Raw genomic sequence first — 21,082 nt, 5'->3', positions numbered from 1 at the left:
TGAAGCATGGCAATAAATGTATGCATCTGATTCTTTATTTGTTCTGTATTCTTTGACGAGAATGAGTTTCGTTAATGATGATCACTCTCACAGATTTTTTGATAAGAGGAAAGGACTTTAACTGGAGAATAGTTATGAAAAATATATATATAAGTATAGGCGGTCTGTGCACATGTGGTGAAACTGATACCTCATTGATTTGCTAATCGGTACTTGGAAATCATAGTCTGTCATTAAATTGATTTTAAAATATATGGTTTTGACTGTAGTACGTCCTGACATCATAATATTATTTTGTAAACAACTTATCTTATCTTATGTTAAGTAAAACAATTATTGATAACTTCCTGAATTCCAATTGTTCAATGAACAGAATTATTCACAGCTCTGGCATGAGACAACGATAAATTAGATGTTACCAAAGATTGTCCATTTTATGATCTTAGGCACATGTCGGCGCACTTACATGTGAGCCGTCTAGACGACTGTCTGTTTTGTAATTAAATGGCAGCTGCCATCCAGCCGAATACTTAATTTTGAGACCTATTAGTTGTCTCATAATTAACCAAAACATTAGCCCAAGAAACCAAACTCTAGCTCGCAAACACCCCTTACTCACCCCAATATCCCAAAGAATAACTAACTACCTCAATGAACACCAAACTCAAAATCTTAAACAAAACTGCAAAAAATCAAATATCTTCACCCCTAAACTCAAAATACCCAAAATAGACACAACGCTAGCTAACCAAATAAATAAACAAACCGACCCAAACATAGCTAAAACCACCACACTTGCATACATACACGAAAATTGGCCAAATGGTTGTCACATATACACTGACGGATCTTCAGACCCGATCTCCAACCACACAGGCTTCGGAGTCCATACCACACAACCAGTTATATCCACACAATCTTACCGACTCCCTAACAACCAATCTATATTCACGGCCAAACTTATGGGCATGGCCTCAGCCCTGCATAACCAACAATCTAAAAACAACAATAAAATCCTAATTCTTACCGACTCCCTTAGTGGACTACAAGCCCTCCAAAACAAAATACCAAAAAACGATCTAAATTAATAAACCAAATACTTAAAAGCTCCAACGACCTAACAAAAGCAGGCAAACAAATAACCTTCTTGTGGATCCCCGCCCACGTAGGAATTTACAGCAAAGCAGCTAAATTATCTCTTAAAATACCAGAAATAAGCCTAAACCTACCCATCTCAAAATCAGAAATTAAAAGTGTAAACAAACCAAAAATAACCAAAAAATGGCATAATCAATATCAAAACTCAAATAGCCAAATCAAAAAAGTGCTCAGAAAACCACTAGCCAAACCTAAAATCCTACACCCCTCTAAAAAAATTGACAGATTAATTACAAAACTCCAAACAGGACACACGAACCTAAATAACCACCTAAATAACCACCTAAAAAAACTTAAAAGACACACCACAGGCAACTGCCCCCACTGCAAACAACCCGAAACCACAGAACACGCACTCATCAACTGCACCCACTACCAAACACACAGAACCACACTACAAACCACCCTCAATCTAAATAAGGTTCCTACTCTAGATGAAATACTAAACCCTCAAAATAAACTAGAAAACTTCAAGGCCCTAGGCATATTCCTAATCAAAACAGACATAATTAAGCGCATCTAAAAACTAATTAATCTACCAATCCAAAATCCAATAAACATACAAACACCCACCTCACCCGGCTCCCTTAGTTCCCTCCTCCACCCACCTCGGCATTTATTCCAAATTTAAAAATCTCAAAAATTCAATATAAGCAACCCCTAAAAGCCCCCTCTTGGGTTGCACACACCACTTTCACCCTTCTCGGAATACACTAAATGGCCTGGCCAGGCCCGTGTGCGAAATACGCTGCAGTCGGAAAGCGCACGTTAAATCTTCTATATCAGTCAGTAGTTGTCTCAGCACTACACAATCAGCAATCTAAAAAACAACAAAAAATCCTCATCCTAACCGACTCCCTCAGTGGACTACAAGCCCTCAAAAATAAAAACACTAAAAACCACCCCAAACTAATAAATCAAATACTCAATAGCTCAAACAATTTAACTAGGGCAGGTAAACAAATAGAGTTCATTTGGATCCCCGCCCACGTAGGAATCTTTGGAAATGAAAAGGCAGATAAAGTAGCAGAATTATCCCTTTAACTCCCAGAAATAAGCTTAAACTTACCAAGCTCAAAATCAGAAATCAAAAGTCTCACTAAACAAAAAAGCAAAAAAAAATGGCAAAATATATACCAAAACTTAAATAGCCAAATCAGGAAAGTACTCAAAAAAAACCTAAATAAACCAAAAATACTACACCCATCCAAAAAAATCGACAGAATAATTACTAAACTACAAACAGGCCACACCAAACTAAATAATCACCGTAAAATAGCTAATCTACACACAACAGGAAACTGCCCACATTGCAAACAACAAGAAACACCAGAACACGTACTCATTCACTGCACACACTACCAAACACTCCGAACAACACTACAGACCACCCTAAATCTTAAAACCGGACTTACACTAGAATCAATTCTAAATCCACAAAATAAATTAGAAAAATTCAAAGCCTTAGGTTTATACCTAATTAAAACAGGACTAATTAGTCCCATTTAAACCCCAAATAAAATAATAAAACCAAAACTACCTTATCTAACAACCACCCAACACACACAGCTCGATTAGTTCGTCCCCCACCCACTCTTGGCATTCTTTCCAAATCTCAAAATTTCAAAATTACTATATAAGCAACCCCTAAAGCCCCTAATTCATAGTCTTTTTATTGTTCAAATTACTGATAAAACATATTTTAACTTGTTCCTTCTAACCATATTTCCAAACAATTCCAAACCATTCCAAGTCATTCCAAACATTTCCAGTGTTGGAAATATGTTTGGAAATGTTGCCATTCCAATTTTGGATTTTCTTGAAAGATCGATCTTTCCAAGCTTTGGAAAGTTTGGAATGAGCGATCTTTCCAAAGCATTCCAACGTTCATTCCAAATTGGAATGGACGCTATTTGGTCTTGTTTCTGGGCCTGGTAAATACATGATGACCAAATGATCGTCATCACATGATTCACATAAACTCAACACCTCCCATAGAAGCATTGTCAGGGTCTGGGCCTGGTATTTACATGATGACCAAATGATCGTCATCACATGATTCACATAAACTTACTCCCATAGAAGCATTGTCAGGGTCTGGGCCTGGTATATACATGATGACCAAATGATCCTCATCACATGATTCACATAAACTCAACACCTCCCATAGAAGCATTGTCAGGGTCTGGGCCTGGTATATACATGATGACCAAATGATCCTCATCACATGATTCACATAAACTTACCCCCATAGAAGCATTGTCAGGGTCTGGGCCTGGTATATACATGATGACCAAATGATCCTCATCACATGATTCACATAAACTTACTCCCATAGAAGCATTGTCAGGCCATGGGCCTGGTATATACATGATGACCAAATGATCGTCATAGTAGGTGGGTGTCATAGTACACCCGTCATCTGTACTACTGGAGAAAATGCTATGCAGTGTAAAATATGAATTTAGCTTTGTCTACATTTGGAACAAGTAAAGTATTCCAAGCACAGTGTTCTTTCACACCTTATTTTTTTCACTTGATTTCATTTTTCATGAAGGCCATTTGTATTGGTGAGAAAGACAATTTGTCATCTGATGATAATATGTATGAGGAATATAGGGATGTATGTATCACAGCAGGGCGTGTAAAAGATACGTGAAATAATAGGTGTCTCAAAATCTGCTTATACACAAAACATAATTTGTAAACACTACCTAAAGTGTGGAAAGTTCACTTTGCCATTCGCGTTTGCGTTTTGATAAATCACAGATACCGTATTTTCTTGAGTATAGTGCGCACCCATGTATAATGCGCACCCCCCTTTAGTGGGTTCAGTATTTTAAAAAAAAAATAATTGAATACCAAGCGCAGAAAATAATTACACCGTACCCCTTCAGCGAAGTCCGGCAAACGAACGGGTGAATTTGAGATAAAAAAATCACCAGACATGTTGATTTACCGTTTAAATAGTATTTATTGTTCTGCTAGGCATTGTTTTATATCCAGGGATTAAGATTACCTTGTGTATTTTCTCGTAAACTAAGCCGGAAACAGCAATCAGCTGTACATACGTTTTCTTGGAATCGACCGGTGATTCGGTCAAGACACACCCAATGATATAACTTTACAGGATTTTTAATGCAAGGATCGGCAACAATTGTATCTGAAACTTTTTTTTTTTATCAGGAATAATATATTCCAATATCCTTTTTATTTAGATGCAGCCTTTACTAAACATATTTAAAATAATAATAACCCTAAGCAAAGCAGCTGATCGCTATTCCCGGGTATTATTTTTTACATGGAACCAGTCTGACCAGTCACCGTCAAGGCTCATGCGCACGTGATCGCGTGATCGCGAGAATTTCATGTTGACATAGAATCGTCAAACAAAAACAAATATGACTTTAAACGAGTCAAAGTATGGCATTTATGATATATGTATCCATTCTCTGTCAACTAAAGTTCGTTTCAAGGCGTCAATAGCGGTATTCTGACCGTGGTTGCTGTTAATAACGGTGAGTTGTGCAATCTTCCGATCGCTTCACAACTGATTTCGCCGAAATTAATAAAAACAATATTAAAAGGAATTTTGAATAAAATTAATGAAATAAGTTACAAACATAAGCCCAGATATACAAAGAACACTTTTTATAGCCAGACAGTGTAATTACATGATTTATTTGCGTACTTCAGTATGGATTTGTTGACATGGTATTTCCGGTGTTTCGTGCTCACGGTAATGTCTTTCCATGGGGGAAAAAAACATCCAAACTCATTAATTCGTGTATAATGCGCACCCCCTTCTACACAGCTGTGTTTTTTGGAAAAAAAGTGTGCACTATACTCAAGAAAATACGGTACCTATCATCACAAATGTGTTATTTTTGTTCTTGAATTCTCCAAGTAAATATTTGACATTTAGATTTCAAACAGGCACGAAATAACACAGTAAATGGTGATTTAGTTAAAAGACAAACAGAGTCTTATTGACGATGAACCTAACTTTCAGAGGTCCTTTTCAGTAATATTGTAAATTTTCTAATAAATTGTATATTTGTATACTTATCCTATCTCACACTATGCATTTCTTCTTATTCTTTGATCTTGGTGTGGAATCGTCCTAGAACAAAGTTTCCAGCTTCAAAAACACCACTCACCCAAACACATCCCTTACATCACCAATCACCACTGCGATCATGGTTCACGCACCAGTAAAATCCCGTGCGAAACGACCCCAGCGACCTGATCACCTGACATATCCAGCACCCTCATTCTCAATCTAGAGCTTACAGGCTGGTGTAACTGTGATGCGGGGATGGTTGGGTGGGCCTTTAGCGTGTGAGATAGGATAAGTATATAAGTATACAAATATACAATTTATTAGAAAATTTACAAATTTTTAAACTTATCCTATCTCAGACTATGCATTTATTCCACGGTTGGATGGTGGGGCGCAAATATCCTAGCCTGTAAGGACTTCAACCGTGAGACGTACACGAGGAAGCTGGAACTAATCAGGAAAATTCAAAGGATTTTACAAGGATTAGTGATAAACACGTGTAAGGGTTACTTAAAAAAAACACTTTTTGTGCTACCAAGAGATATACATCATGACATCGGGGAATCATGTGTTTTTTCTTGGTTTCACACAGGACGCTGTTTCAAAAACGACCGCGTAACCATGAGCCAGGCGACACCTACTCGGTCACGACTTAACCTCACCCTGGATAGGAAGAGGTGTTTTGTTTCAAACACCCAGTCCCCCGCGCAGGTTCTACAAGACAGACCTCACACATACACTCCCAAGGACGTAAGGCGGACCAGCTTGGCATCCCTTTTATCGCTTCGTCAACCTATCAAACTCACGTGGAGATTGAATAAGGTAAGAAGGAGAAGAGGAACGATTGACGATACCCGTTTATCACACAGGTCTCCAATGAACTACTGAGACATCACATGCTCAAAGGCAGAGGTGAGCAGGTAGAAGATCGGGACACCATTTAAACAAATGGCCGCACCAGATGGTGACTTCTGTTGGTGCTGACCCGTTTATCACACAGGTCGTCAATCAACAACTGAGACATCACATGCTCAAAGGCAGAGGTGGCAGGTAGAAGATTGGGACACCATTTAACACATAGCCGCACTGGATAGTGACTTCTATTGACGTAGACCGAAGTCCCAACAGACAAGCATATATACCCTCCCTTTGGGAGCTTGTCTGGGAAACCCGATTAACATAAGCAATAAATATTGCAGTATATACAGGAAACCAGACTTGGGACTTGTAGTCCACTGGGCTTCCTCATCTGCGCTGTGTGGCTGCTGTGACCTTGGACATCGGCGACTGAGATTCCGAAAGGAGTAGGAGGCAAGACCATATCAGAACGCCATAACATCCCTCCATGATGGCTGAAAGTGTGCAGTACTATGCAACGCCAAGGTGGAAGTCACTGCCCTCATCTCATTAGGATTGGAAGCAGCTGGGGTGGTAGTCCCTCAAAGGTGTAGACCCTGAGGATGATAGAACGCAGCCAGTGGAGATGGTGGTTGAAGATACATCAGAAGTTGCAGCCGTCGACAAGTGGATGAAAACATCCCTGCGACAGCGACGGATGGTCTGAGATGCCTTCAAGTAGATCTTGTAGGCTCAGGCTGGACAAAGCGAGACGTCTTCCATAACATCATTTCTCAATCAATGAGAGTGGTGGAGGCTGAAAAGACGATCCGGTTGTCCTTGAATATGTATCTTATTGAAGACGCTGGAACCGGACTCAACCGACGTCTACGCACGAGTCCCTCTTACACAAGCTGCAGGAGCCAACGCAAGCAGGAAGATCGTCATGAACGTAAAGTTTGAGGTTTATCCACAAGTGGTAGGTATGAGTGAATCAATGTCCGAAGGTCAGCGACAGCAGAAACCTTGGAACCTGAAGTCATGGTAACGCCTGAATAACTCGCAGTCTGAAAGATATTTGTAGATCTATCGGTTCGGGAGACTGCGGCAAGTTTTATCCCATTAGTGAGTAGTTGGTACAGAACTGATCGCTGCCCAGTAAGCGCCCAGTGTCGAATCATAAGATGCCTTGTACTTCTTAAGTGACATAGGTAATCTGCTACTTGTGGTATAGTAGCTTGGCTGCAGAAAACCCTGGATCTTGCAAACTGGTGAAACTTTTCTATTTATCGTCACCTAGATTCTCGTTGATTGACGAAGTGCTAAAGAGGCTGCCTTAGCTGCTCTGATGGAAATCATCTTACGAGACAGCTCTTGATACACTCCAAACGTGAAGTTCGTATAATTCTGGTCTTGGATGGACCTGATTGGAGGGAGGATTGCGACTGAAATTATCATGAGACGGCCCCTGTGCCTTCCACGGTTTGTCCACCCTATGTGTCATGTACACATTTGTATACAAAATTACAGGATAGTTTCTTAAAGAACTTCATCCGTCTTGGGTCTTAAAATAAACAAAATTCAGATTTTGTTGGGTACAGGGTATTCATGGTCAAGTACCATATTGATGTTTCATACACTTTTCTGGATTTCGAGTTATTTTGCAATTCATCGTTCTCATTTGGAGTCAAAGGGACTGTAGTATCTAGTAGAAAAACAAGGCTGAAGATGTAGTTTACCGGTTGGTTGATTGTACGAAGCAGGGTAATCGGGACCACGTGGAAGAGCGGTAGTAGCAGAAACCGTGCCTTGAATGGACGTGGAGAACATTAGGATCATATACCGAAATAAAATGTCGATATTCACCAACTCTCGTCTTGAATAAGTGAGGGATGACTTGTACTGCCAGGTTGATCAGTGACGTGTAGAACTGGTGAAGAGACGATGGATTCCATCGCCAAAGCACCCGAAAAAGCGCTGTTCATTCCGGTATCGATGCGACGACAAAAGGCGTTGTGAAGAATGTGACATGAGATCAGCCTGTACCAAAGTCAGCATGGTAGTCTTGTTTACAAACAGGAATCTCGGCGTGATGTGTAATTCACCCTTGCGCAGAAACAGGAAATACAGCAGTCTTTCCGATCACATGGTTAAAAGCTCCCAACACACAAGCAGTGGCCCGAGTAACGAAAAACACCAGTGTATAGGCAGTTAGTTCCTTGTAGAATATGTGACGAACCGGTGTAGTATCTAGGTGAGCCTCGTATGACGCTTGAAACCATCTTCAGACATCGAACACCTGCCATTTGTAATGATGAAAGACCGACGAACTCCCCCGTCGAATCATCTGTTAGAATGGTGTAGGTTGACCATGGATAAGGTGGCCAACTAATATGGAATATCAGGCTGAATTCGAGGGCGTCAATGACAAAGGTCCGCTGCGGTGATATCGAGCTTGAGGATGATGTCGTCTGTCTGACGATTCAAATCTGAACAGATGGAGCGCGTTGTCTCGAGTGTCATAACCTGTAATGGAATATCAGGCTGAACGAGGGCGTTGATGATAAGGATCGGCTGCGACGATATTGAGCCTCAGGAAAATGGCGTCTGTTTGACGATTCCAATCTGAATAGGGGGAGCCGAGCATGATCTGTAATGGAATATCAGGCTTAAAGCGACAGCGTCGATGATAAGGATCAGCTGCGACGATATCGAGCCTCAGGATGATGTCGTCTGTCTGACGATTCAAATCTGAATAGGTGGAGCGTGTTGTCTCGAGAGTCATAACCTGTAATGGAACATCAGGCTGAAACGAGGGCGTCGATAATAATGATGTTGATTGAGTGACAATTCAATTCATAACCTTGCAATTGTGATTTCTCATAGGAGAGTATCGTAAGACGATTCATGACTGGTAGGCACGTGGACCTAATCGCCAGCACACAAAGTCAGCGATCTAACCCACTCAGCCACCAAGGTGTCCTGCAGGTAAAGTCGTACCAACGGACGAGCTCTTGATCAGACGATGTGACGATGTATCGATGTATCGATTTATCCATTGTATCGATTTATCCCCGTGCCGGCGTATCGATTTATCCATTGTATCGATTTATCCCTGTGTCGACGTATCGATTTATCCATTGTAACGATTTATCCCTGTGTCGACGTATCAATTTATCCCTGTGTCGACGTATCGATTTATCCCTGTGTCGACGTATCGATGTGTTTCGTTGAGTGGAGATCCCTCGGTATTGATCTGTAAGAGAGGCGAAACTGTCGATCCTCCGAGGTACGATCTGACTGACCGCCCATCCAACATCAGCGTCTTGTGGATAATGGTGAAGTATGTCGATCTGTCGATCTCTCGGTTGTCTATGATCCCTTGATCACTCGGTCGTTATGATCCAGCGAAGGTGGACGATCCTGTGAGTGAAGATCTGTCGTCAATTGGCTATCACTTCCTCGCCGACGATTGTAGTGTTTTCGGTCAGAAGGGTTGTCGCCATTAGAAAGCCAGAGAGGTGTAGCTGTATCCTCAGAGCGCTGTAGAAGTGATGACCCGAGTAAAAAGCCTGTTGGGGGATGAGGCAACACTCAGTTGACGGCTTGACTTCCCAAGCTGAGTAAAGGACCGTAGTCCAACACGATGAACTGGTCATATAAATGCGGGACGACTGTAGAAGCCAGGGAGCGGGCACGGGCACAGGGGCGTGGTCCGCACAGAGGCGGGAATCGCAGCAGTCAAACGAAACGAAAAGCGATCCTCCTATACGGATAGCGATGCAACCAAGCCAAATTGACTATGATATTTTTGTTATGCAAGAAAACGAAGTTACAGCCACAGGGAATAACACAATAGTTTGGGTTTCAAAGTGGAGTAAAAACAACATGCACTAAAACCGTAAACAACGCCTTGAACCGACGAACAGTCGCCTTTATCGAACACTAAGCTAAGTAAGTTGAGATCCAATTCTGGCAATGTGGTACACATCGTTATTAATACCACTCACTCTTAGTGGTAATGGTAAACTTTAGTAGTGATGTCGTGTATTTAAATTTTATATATAAAAAACAACAAAAAACAAACAAACAAAAATTCTCTGTTCAAGAATAACGTCCGAACACCATAGCGATAGAATTGAGAATGAGGGTGCTGGATATGTCAGGTGATCAGGTCGCTGGGGTCGTTTTGCATGGGATTTTAGTGTTGCGTGAACCATGATCACAGTTGTGATTGGTGATGTAAGGGATGTGTTTGGGTGAGTGGTGTTTTTGAAGCTGGAAACTTTGTTCTAGGACGTTTCCACACCAAGGTCGAAGAATAAGAAGAAATGCATAGTGTGAGATAGGATAAGTTAAAAATCTTGCTTTGCCTTATACGACTGCAGATGATATCATTGAACAGAAAATTTCCTGCAGAAAAAAAACTAATCTGTGTGTGTGTGCGTGCGTGCGTGCGTGCGTTATGTAATTGGGGTTTTATTCAACTTCAAAGTGAGGGTTGAAGAGGGGGGACTATGTTCCTGTGGCATTGTTGGGGTCAGTTTGACCTTCTACAACACAGGGACCTGGAGAAGAGTTGGAATAAGTGTATTGAACAGCAAGGGGACTGACATGTATGGTTGTATGTACATGTATGTACACGTATGGTTGAAAAATAATAAAACTCAGTTTTCGGTCCTAGTGAGCTCACAATCAGAATTTTCAATGACGTGTTGTGCTTTAGCCCCAAAGAAGCAGGCTGTATGTGATGTTTTTTGCCACAAAGTTTGTGGAAAGGAAAATATTTTGATCCCCTAAGCATAAAATAACTATTGAAACAGAAAAGCATCCTATGACAAGACCATTTGAGCTGACAGCTTCATAAAGGATGCTTGCAAGAAGACCTTGAACAACAGACAAAGACGTCCATTAGTCCATAGCTCTGATAAGCTCGGAGGTGACCTGCCCAAGATTACTTCTGATGTAATGTTCACTCTAACAGCTATTTTGACAACACACACCTGTTACATCATGTCAAATGTACAATGCTTGTGATCTATCAATATTTCCTGAGAACGAGCATGGAAGCAAAAGAAGGAACTCTGCTTACCTTGTCAGTGAGTGATTCCAATTGTTGACTGCTATCCCGCACTTTGTTCGCACAATCTTTGATAGAAGTCGACTAAAATGACAAATTAGACTGTGACATAAAACAAGCAGACACGCTTTAGTTACATATATTTATTTATCAACCTCTCAGAAGAAAGGTTTCATGTTTCCCTGTCTTTAAAGCTGACAATGACCATGATTCCATGACCATGTTGAACCTTTTCAAAGCAGTGCCTGGGAAAGGTATACATACCAAATATATTCATAAATGCATGCATATTCATGATACCGTATTCGACGTAATAAGCGCCCAGGGCGCTCTCAAAATTAGAAATAGGGGGCTCTTATTAGAATATTATTTTGGTGAAAAAAAACAGAGTTGAGAGATAAATTTCGTGGTTTATGTTGACAGCCTGAAATGTTTATGTACGACAGATATATTTTTCCAGAATTTAATTGCCCATAATTAAGGGTGCATATAACACGCGAGTGCGTATTATTCGCGAAAAAAATAAGTCTTGTGTGCATTGATCAATCGGAAGGGGTGCCAATTGGGATTGTTCACTAGCCAATATATTAGCAAATATCGCCGTGGGCGCTTATTACGTCGAATACGGTATGTGCCATACAAATTCCCTTGTGCAATTTGGAAGAGTGAGTGAGTTGGGTTTCATGATGCTTTTAGACATATTTCAGCAAAATCATGACACTATAAGGAACAAACCAGTATTTGAACCCACCATCATGGATTTCTGTGAACAACAAATTGCAGCATCTTAAGACAACTGGGCCACCCGTGACCCCAATCTATGGAGGAAAAATCTCTAAATATAATTTATCTTTGTGTAGTACCGGTAGATATAAGCAAAATCACCAGCGGCTGTGACCAAATTGGAAAAATTATACTGACTGTTAATAAGACTGTTATAGGCACTTAGGATCTAGTGCATTCTGAATAATACTATTAAGAAGACGTTCAAGGTGTACATGTGCTAGATATTTGACATGACTTTGATATACAGCAAATATTGAAGAAAACTTTTACAATGACTATCAACAAGAGGACAAAGTCATCGCTTTCTCTCGTAAAGGTAAATACTTGTCGCAATGCGTCAACTACTCGTAAACCAGGATAAGTTGAATCAACTCACAAAACACGTTTGAGACAAGAAGGAGGTGCACAGAATTTGGGCAAACATATTTGATCCTTATAGGTAGAGAGGGTGTATGCATGTTGTGCACGTGCAGGTCATAACAATGAAATTGACTATGCTTCGTTGGACATATGTGTTGCTCATATTTTTTATATTTTTTTTAGGCGTGACAAGTTGATAGCAGAATTCTCTAAAAGTCATTAATAAGAAGTTAATTACAAACAAATAAACATGTCAAAGCTAAGTAAGCATGGCCAATTCAACATTCTCAGGCTCGAGAATTTGCTGTCACTGTTTTCAGTCTTCTGGTACCTCACATCAGCATGTACTATTATCTAGTTGTGCTACTGAACTCTCCACTTGAACTCAGTGTTAGCCTACATCAAACAAGGGTCCTTAGGGCCCCTTGGTCTCAATAAAGAGGGCCTTCTTAAAGTTTGGAGGGACTCATCCCTAATAGAGCTTCTTTGGTTTAGCAGATGCATGCTTGTCACTGCCGGCTATGACAGTATCTATTTAGAAACAATAAATCTGATTGGTCAGAAAATAATATTCAGTGCAGTCCTGCTGTCGTTAATTGTAAGCTTGAACGATTGGTAAAAAATATCACTATAGTAATCTCAAACATGGCGAGACAGGACATGCACTTATCCATCATACTACTTGTCGCAGACCACCTGCTACCCCTTTCTTCACAATGGTACACACCAATGTGCAGGCCTCAAAGTTGTGACTAAAACGGTCGCCAATCCAACCTAAATTTCAGTTTGTCTACTGTCTAAAATTCAGAGGTAGCCAAATGACTACCTTAAAAAATATCTTGTGGCGACTAAAATCTATTGCTACACATCTGTAGACACAAAAATAAACGACAGCTGATCTGGGAAAACACGTCTGTTAATAATTGTACTCGCAAATAATTCCTCCTAAAGTAGACAATGAACCGAAATACATAAATATTATGTAGTTCGTACTTTATTTCAGTTGACAATGCTAATCTAGGAACATAAATTGCATCATTCTTTGAGTCACAAGTAACAAAAGTCTAGCACAGTTCCCAAGACTAGTGCTATGACTTGTACATATTAATAGTTATTTGATGAAAGATAATTTCAAATGCTTTTGGCTACCTACAATATTGGCTTGACTTCTTGATTTTACCACTGACTACCTGGAAAAAAATACTTGTAGCCATATAGTTACTTGGTAAAAACTTAAACTTTGAGGCCTGATGGGTGGACTTCATTCATAGTCAACGGGGACAATTGTCAGGTCACACCCTAACAATAACTGCCTGGACTTTAGGGTTTCTTCTCAAACCAAGAACCAACAACCTAGTTTCATTGACTTACTGTAAATGCATCTTAAATTAGTGTTTATTCCCCATGTCTACACACAACAAAGAACTACTTAATACAATATTCTTGAGATGTTTCAAAACTGAAAATCTGGTGAATGGCAAGTTACAGTGGCTTGACCTTCAGCGAAGTAATTAAGCTATAACTTGGTAAAATTCTTATCACACAAATTGATCCCCAAGACATACTGGATATTGAAACAATGTAACAACCAGATGAGCTAACAATTTAGACAAAAGACCACTATAAAGTATTCAACTTCTGGTAAGCATTCATACAAATTCTTCACCTTTTTCTTCATTTGTGCATCAAAGTCATCTTTTGCCCTCTTGGCTGTCTCCATTTTCTCTTTGAGCGGTTCATGCTGAGATCTTGCCTGCTTTACTTCTTCTTCCTTCTCGTCTCGCAGTTTCTTCTCTTCTAAATACTGCTTTCTCTTTTCCTCATATTCCTAAATCATAAGAGTGGGTATAAATGTTGTCCGTAGTTGTATGCTCTCTTGGTCATTTAATTATGACATTTCTCTTGTTAAGGGAATTTCAGTGATAAAACCATGAAGTCCACGTCACACCTATGTTAAACTCAATTCCTCCCAGACTGAAACTACATTTAAATAAACATACTGACTTACCACCCAAGGTCTTTTCATTTTCAAAACTCTGACTTTCTCCAGGTGGATTTGACGTTCTTCAAAATTTTTCACATCCTGTTCAAGTCGTGAGTTTTTTTGCTGCTCCTGCTGAAGGCGCCCTTCAACACTGTCACAGCTCTGCTCCATCTGTCGACTATCCTTCCTAGCCTCCTTCAGCTTCTGGTGGAGGTCATACAGGTCTTCACTTACCTAAAGGAAAGAGCAAAAGGTGCCATTTACTTCACTCAATATATTATTGCATCAACGAATGAGACAACAACAAAATCTACATGAATTTGGATAGTCATGATATTAGTTTACTTATCCTGACACAACATTTATCAATGACAGATTTTAAGGTAAACATTAGCGCTATGATAACTGATTGTTTCCAAAAGCTAAAACAACATTAATTTTATAAATAATTAATATTACAAAGTTGATAATTGCTTATCCTGATACAACATATCACAGTTTGCTTTAGGGCTTCGATTCTATAACACATAACCCAAAACGTGCCTCTTTCTCTTCCCGGGTGCCCCCTGCCCTTGGTTACCAACAGGAGTTATCTCTCCCTGATCCCTTCACTTTCTTCTCATTACACTCTGCGAGAGACATGTGCATGGAATTTGGTTTCTAAATTCTTGCTTTTGGATTTGTTGACATTCTAAACGACAGATTCTACATCAGATACCCTTTTGAAAGGATACTACTTCATAATATTTAGAACTTTTTAATTTTTCATTTAGCATTGTCCTTTGGTAAAAATAATATAAACATTGCCATGTCTCCATAGAATCCCTAAACAGAAACAGATTTCTTTTCTTTTTTAACAACCATAATAAAATGCACAATTTGACAACCTGGTTTTTGTGCACAGTTTCAAGATAGAGTACCTATTAGTTTTAGAGATATGTTCCAGACAAATATATTGGAAATTTTAGCATAAATTGTATCTTTATATACTTATACTATCTCACACTATGCATATCTTTTCTTCCTCTATCCTATGTGGAAACGTGCTTGAACCCTGTTTCCAGCTTCTAAAACAAAAACAATCGCCTGAACACATATCCAGCATCTCCATGGTTACGACGAACAACTGGGTCATCTACATGCCTCTCGTGCATGGTAACCTTCCTGGCTTGACCATGTGTCTCCCTACCAACTCATTCTCTTTCTTAGAGGTATCAGGCTAGAGGAACTGAGATGCAGGGATGGTCGGGTGGGCATATCGCATGTGAGATAGGATAATTGTATATAAATATACAATTATCCTATCTCACACTATGCATTTAATCCCACTGTTGGATGGTGGGCCGCAGATATCCAAGCCTGTATAGACTACAACTGGGAGAATACAGTGAGTGAGAAAAAACTATCGATTGGTGTTGGCGATCCCGATACGAAACTCACACGAAACAAGGAATACATGCCAAACATTTCAAGTATGTCACCATTCAAGAAATGACCGCGTAGCTGTTAACAGTTAAATGCAACAGCTAACAACCCTGGTTTGTTCTACCAGTATGGATTCTTCAAACATGTCACAACGCTATCGCCGACGGACAAAAGGTGCGACATTTTGGCATCTCTTTTAACGCTACGTCAAGGTTATCAAACACATTCAAGTGCATCAGCCAAACCAAGATGTGAAGAGGAACAAACAACAATATCCCTAAAGGATCTTCAAACCCAAACCCTAAAACACATACTCGAGGCAGAGGTGAGCGGAATAACGGTCTAAGACACATTTCTATTTTTAACGGCTGCGCTTAATGGCGACTTTGATGCTGAAGACTAACAGACTCTACAGACGAGTTAATCAACCATCAAAGAGGGACTTGGTCGGGGAAACCCCAACATTCAATAAATAATTTAACACCGAGGTTAACGTTTTAAAGATTGATTAAGTATGTACAATCATATAACATAGTGAGAATCATGTTTTGGGCTGTGACAGTTATGCCAAGATCAAAGGGCCCAACTTGTGGAAACCTCGTACATCCGTGACTGAAAAAGTCGCGAAGGTAGTGAGAGGGGAAAACTGTGTCCAACTTCCAGAAGCACCCTTCCATGATGGTTGAGAAGGTGCAATAACTGTGTCAGGCCATGCTGGAAGCAACCGCTTAGGACTTGTTCGGGTTGGACATTGCAGGTGGATGCAGCCCAGCAAAAGTAGCCAAAAGAAGCCAAAGAGAGGGCGTAGTGTGGGAAATCTCCGAAACAGAAGTGATTTTCTATGGCAAGGAGATGCAATCAAATCGAGACAAAGCACTCGAACTGGACAGAGAGAGATATCTTCCTGGTCATCCACTCCCAGGAACGACGAGAGAGAGGAAATTGTTAATAAGCGAATGAGGTCGGCCGGAAATTTTATTCTATGCTAGAAATTCCCTGTGACGCCTTTCCGCTTCCAGATCAACCAAACTGGATCCTGTCAACACGAACTTCTGTTGCAAGGGCCAGTAGGAATACGGTCATCCCGAAATTCTTGTCCATCAGTAGCTTGTAAACATTGGAAGTCAAGTGTTGTAGTATCACATTAAGATCCCACGCAGGGGGCCGAAATCGTGAAGATTTGTCCACTAGCTTGTAGGAGTGGATGAGCCCTTTCATGTCATTCGCAGCTTGGGTGAAGCCTAGATTGGAGAGGAAATTCACAAGCACAACAAAATTTCTCGAGCCTTATCCCCTTGCGGTCGTAAAGGCGCATGGTAGATGCACGATAATGGTTAAGCTACTCATTTGGAGAAGCCTCAAGCGATAAGGGACTTCTGGAAATGTTCGCCAGCTGGATGGAACCACTGAGAGTGCTGCTGAGGTCTTCTCGGAGCGGGAGATGATGGAAATGTCTGTCGGCTAGCCTTAGCAAGTTGGGTAAACAGTTGCCAAAACAGTTGGCCAAAAGGACGAGACAAAAGTCAGAGAAAGATGACTGATGGCTTCTACCTTCTGAAGGATCCGGAGAAGGAGGCCTGTAGTGAGAAATGTGTACGCATTGAGGCCCTCCCCGCGGCTTACATTGTGATCCCATGCCTGTCGTCTGAGGATGGACAACAGAATAGCTGAGCGTTGAAGTGGGTTGAAAACAATATAATTGGCTGATCCGTTGGAAGATCCTCTGGTGTAGGGACTACTCTGTCAGCAACGGCCTGTCGGGATGGGACAGGGAATCTGCTGTAACTTTGGAGATCCCTTGGGATGTGGCGAGCCCAGACGTGGACCATCATATAGCTAGAATATTGCTGAGTGTGGCATTAAAGAACAAACAAAACAAGCGTATAGTCACCAAAGTCATCTATATCCCCCGCCCATTTTAACACGTTATGGTCCAAAACCAGGTAACTGACCCAACATTTCTCTTAGCCCATGTCAAAATAGCTGCAACGGAAATTCTAAAATAAACATTTCTAAAACTCCTTAATATCAAATGGCACCAGTTCAGTATGTGCTTCATATATAGACAATGTTTGGCAAGGAAATATCTAACAGTGAATTTGTTATACTCCATAAGTGAACCCACCCTATATTAAAACTTAAATCCAACTTGTCATGGAAACATAAACAATAAAAATCTCTAAAAGTGCTAAATATCAAAAGGCACCAGTTCAGTATGTGCCTGGTAGACATGCAAAGTTTTGTAAGAAAGCATTTAACGGTTTTTGAGTTACGCTCCGGAAATGAACACCAACCTATAGAACCTAAGTCCAACTTGTTGCCATGGAAACGTAAAAATAGAATTTCCTAAAATACCTAAATAGCTAAAGGCACCAGTTCAGCATGAGTCTGATAGACATGCAAAGTTTTGTAGCGAAATATTTTACGGTGTCTGAGTTATGCTCCAGAAATAATTTTGGGACACGCACGCACGCATTTTAATTGGATGAAGAGACAAACTTACCAGTATTTTATTCATCAAGGAATACATTGATGTAGAGTGGCCCTTTCCCAGGTTGACTGTACATAAATGTTTATAGGGTTACATACTAGTTTGGACACACCAAAAAGAAATGAAACAAGTGCAAAAGTGAGCGTGGCTCACTAATACCCCCGACCCGCCTAGTGTGTTAGTAGTTACAAATCAAATAGCTAGGATAGGGTTAGGCAGGGTTACCCCTAGACTCCAATATCTGAGAGTCACCTTGACTCAGCCTATGAATTTTTGGGAGTCAAAAATATTTTTTGAGAGTCAAATGTTTTATTGTATGATTAATGAAATTTAAAGTGTTCACTGTTAATGTTACACTTAAAGTTAAGTATCTTTTAAATATTATATGTCTTTAGTTTAAGTTAACAAGTGCTAATTAATGTTCTCAGCTGATTGTACTACAGAGAAATAAAGGATATATGAATGAAAAACAAAGTTTGTTGGTTTTATTTTTTTCTTTAATTACTTCACCGCTCATGAAACAATTTACAGTGACACTAATACAGGATGAATAAATAACATCAGTCTCAACTGTGAGACATAATTTTTAATCATGGATGGATATTAAAATACATTTCATGTCAGATTATAATTTAATACCACTAACTCATTTACATCTTTTATCTAGTTATCTTGTATTATCTATCAACAGTGAAGTTGAACTGAAGAATTGTGAACACTCGTAATATTTTCTGGTTGAATACAGTTTATTAGCAACAACAAACACGCCCAAAGCTTAAAGCCTTTACATTTCTTATATACCATATTTATTTGTGGATAATACACACTCGTGTATAATACGCACCCCTAATTATGGGCAATTAAATCCTGAAAAAAATATCTCTCCTGTATAATACGCACAGACTTTTCTTCAGTCTCATTTCAGGCTGTCATGATCTGTCATCGGAAATAGCATAACAAATCCGAATTGAATTACCCAAGTTAATCCTGTTGTTACACTATCTGGTAATAAATATGTGTTCTCTGTATATCTGACCTTATGTTTATCATCTATTTTATTAATTTTATTTAAAATTTCATTCAATAATGTTTACCTTAAATTAAATTTTGGCAAAAACATGTGTACCTCCGATACTTACAACTTCCGTTAACCCCGTTCCATAGGTTCCGCTTAACCACATACCGTGACCGCACCAAATCACATTATTCACTGCAATAATGATAATATTTTCTTTTGTTTCATTTTTGAAGAGTCTACACATCTAGATAAACATATGTCATGGTTAACTTTGAGTGAGAAAATATGTCGAAACGTGAAAAACCTTGTCCATTTGCGTAGTTTTCCTTTGTTTACATCACGTGCTGTCATCGAAGCCACACGGAGTGTGAGAGTTACGTTCATTTTGATGAATAAATATATTTTGTCGTGTACCTCACAGTCGCACAGTTTTAGTAGCATATCTATATAATAATGCAAAACAATATGAAAAGCCCCCGGCTGTTCTGATTTTAGCGTTTGTTTTAAAACGAGAGAAAAGTCTGGTCATGTGACAGGCTATGCAAATTATCCCGTGGTAGTGGTGTTATGCGAAGTTATGTTACTTCTAAATAAGACGATTAATTAAAAACTAGACGTAAATTTTAAGACGTTTGCATATATTGTCTTTGGAAAATGTTTATAAATTAAGTTCAGGTGAGTACGATCGTAGTTGTAATATTTTCATTCCAAAGCTGGTAAACAACAACATAGATATTTTGAAATTGCGTCAGTCATGATGCAGTCATTTATTTCTGGACGTATTTTTCCTTAATTGAGAGTCATATACGCAAGAATTCTGCGTCAGGGGAAACCCTGGTTAGAATTTGAAAATTTCATAAAAAAATGGAAAATTAATAAAAACAATTTTTCTCTTTTGACTGCACCCCTCCATATGACACAGATTATATGTACTAAGTTTGAGTTTAAGAGAAATCGCGGGGCCAAAGTTTTCGGACGGACGTTAGGGTTTGAAAAATTCATAAAAAAATGGAAAATTAATAAAAAAAAATAAATTCTTTTGACTGCACCCCTTCATATGACACAGATTATATGTACTAAGTTGGAGTTGAATCCACTGAATAGTTTAAGAGAAATCGTGCGGACAAAGTTTTCGGACGGACGTTAGGGTTTGAAAAATTCATAAAAAAATGGAAAACTAATAAAAACAAGTTTTCTCTCTTGACTGCATCCCTCCATATGACACAGATTATATGTACTAAGTTTGAGATGAATCCACTGAATAGTTTAAGAGAAATCACGAGGACAAAGTTTTCGGACGGACGTTAGGGGTTTGAAAAATTCATAAAACAAGCATGAAATACTCACATCCCCCGCCAATATGATATGTCGGGTGTGTGCAATGCATTAGCTCCTGTGAACTATGTTCACTGGGCCTTTTTGTAAATGGCCTAATTGCAGCACTAAAAAAAAAGTTATTACTGGTGTTGTTTTTCCATCTGCAGTTTATGATAGAATATGTTACTGAATTTGTAATGAGTAAGGATGAGACATATGGACAAACAACTTCTTTATTACAATTAGGAGCGATGGTTTCGGTGTAGGTTCTAACACCATTATCAAGCAAGTGAAGTACAGAGTATGGTTGACAAGAATATATATATTGTTTATACAGTTGAGTAGGTTTAAGATCAGTTACACTGTTGTATTTGTAATGAGTTGTGTTTCTGTATGAAGTTGGTCAGTGAATGCAACAAATGTGTCCATGACACTTTTGGAGGAACATACACTCATGCAATGCAGAACTTACCAACAAGAAAGGAAATGTATTCAATACTGTGAGATGACATTATGTGCCAAGTTTGGTAAAGAAATAAAGTACGTTTTTCAAGATTTGCTCC

General features: G+C 39.5%; 1 protein-coding gene across 1 annotated transcript in view; it reads right to left on the bottom strand.

Moving 5' to 3' along the window:
- The window catches only part of LOC124118012 (structural maintenance of chromosomes protein 5-like), a 232,526-nt gene that overhangs the window by 179,923 nt on the left and 31,521 nt on the right, over nt 1–21,082 (bottom strand). The window contains exons 5-7 of the mRNA XM_046480045.2: nt 14,293–14,502; nt 13,951–14,112; nt 11,151–11,222 (exon numbers count right to left, since the gene is read on the bottom strand). Of these exons, the coding sequence (XP_046336001.1) occupies nt 11,151–11,222; nt 13,951–14,112; nt 14,293–14,502 (444 nt within the window). The remainder of the gene's footprint in view (nt 1–11,150; nt 11,223–13,950; nt 14,113–14,292; nt 14,503–21,082) is intronic.

The sequence above is a fragment of the Haliotis rufescens genome, unplaced genomic scaffold (genome assembly GCF_023055435.1).
Source record: "Haliotis rufescens isolate VD_foot unplaced genomic scaffold, xgHalRufe1.0.p SCAF_1, whole genome shotgun sequence".
Taxonomy (NCBI): Eukaryota; Metazoa; Mollusca; class Gastropoda; order Lepetellida; family Haliotidae; genus Haliotis; species Haliotis rufescens.
This window is presented reverse-complemented; position numbering and strand designations above follow the sequence as displayed.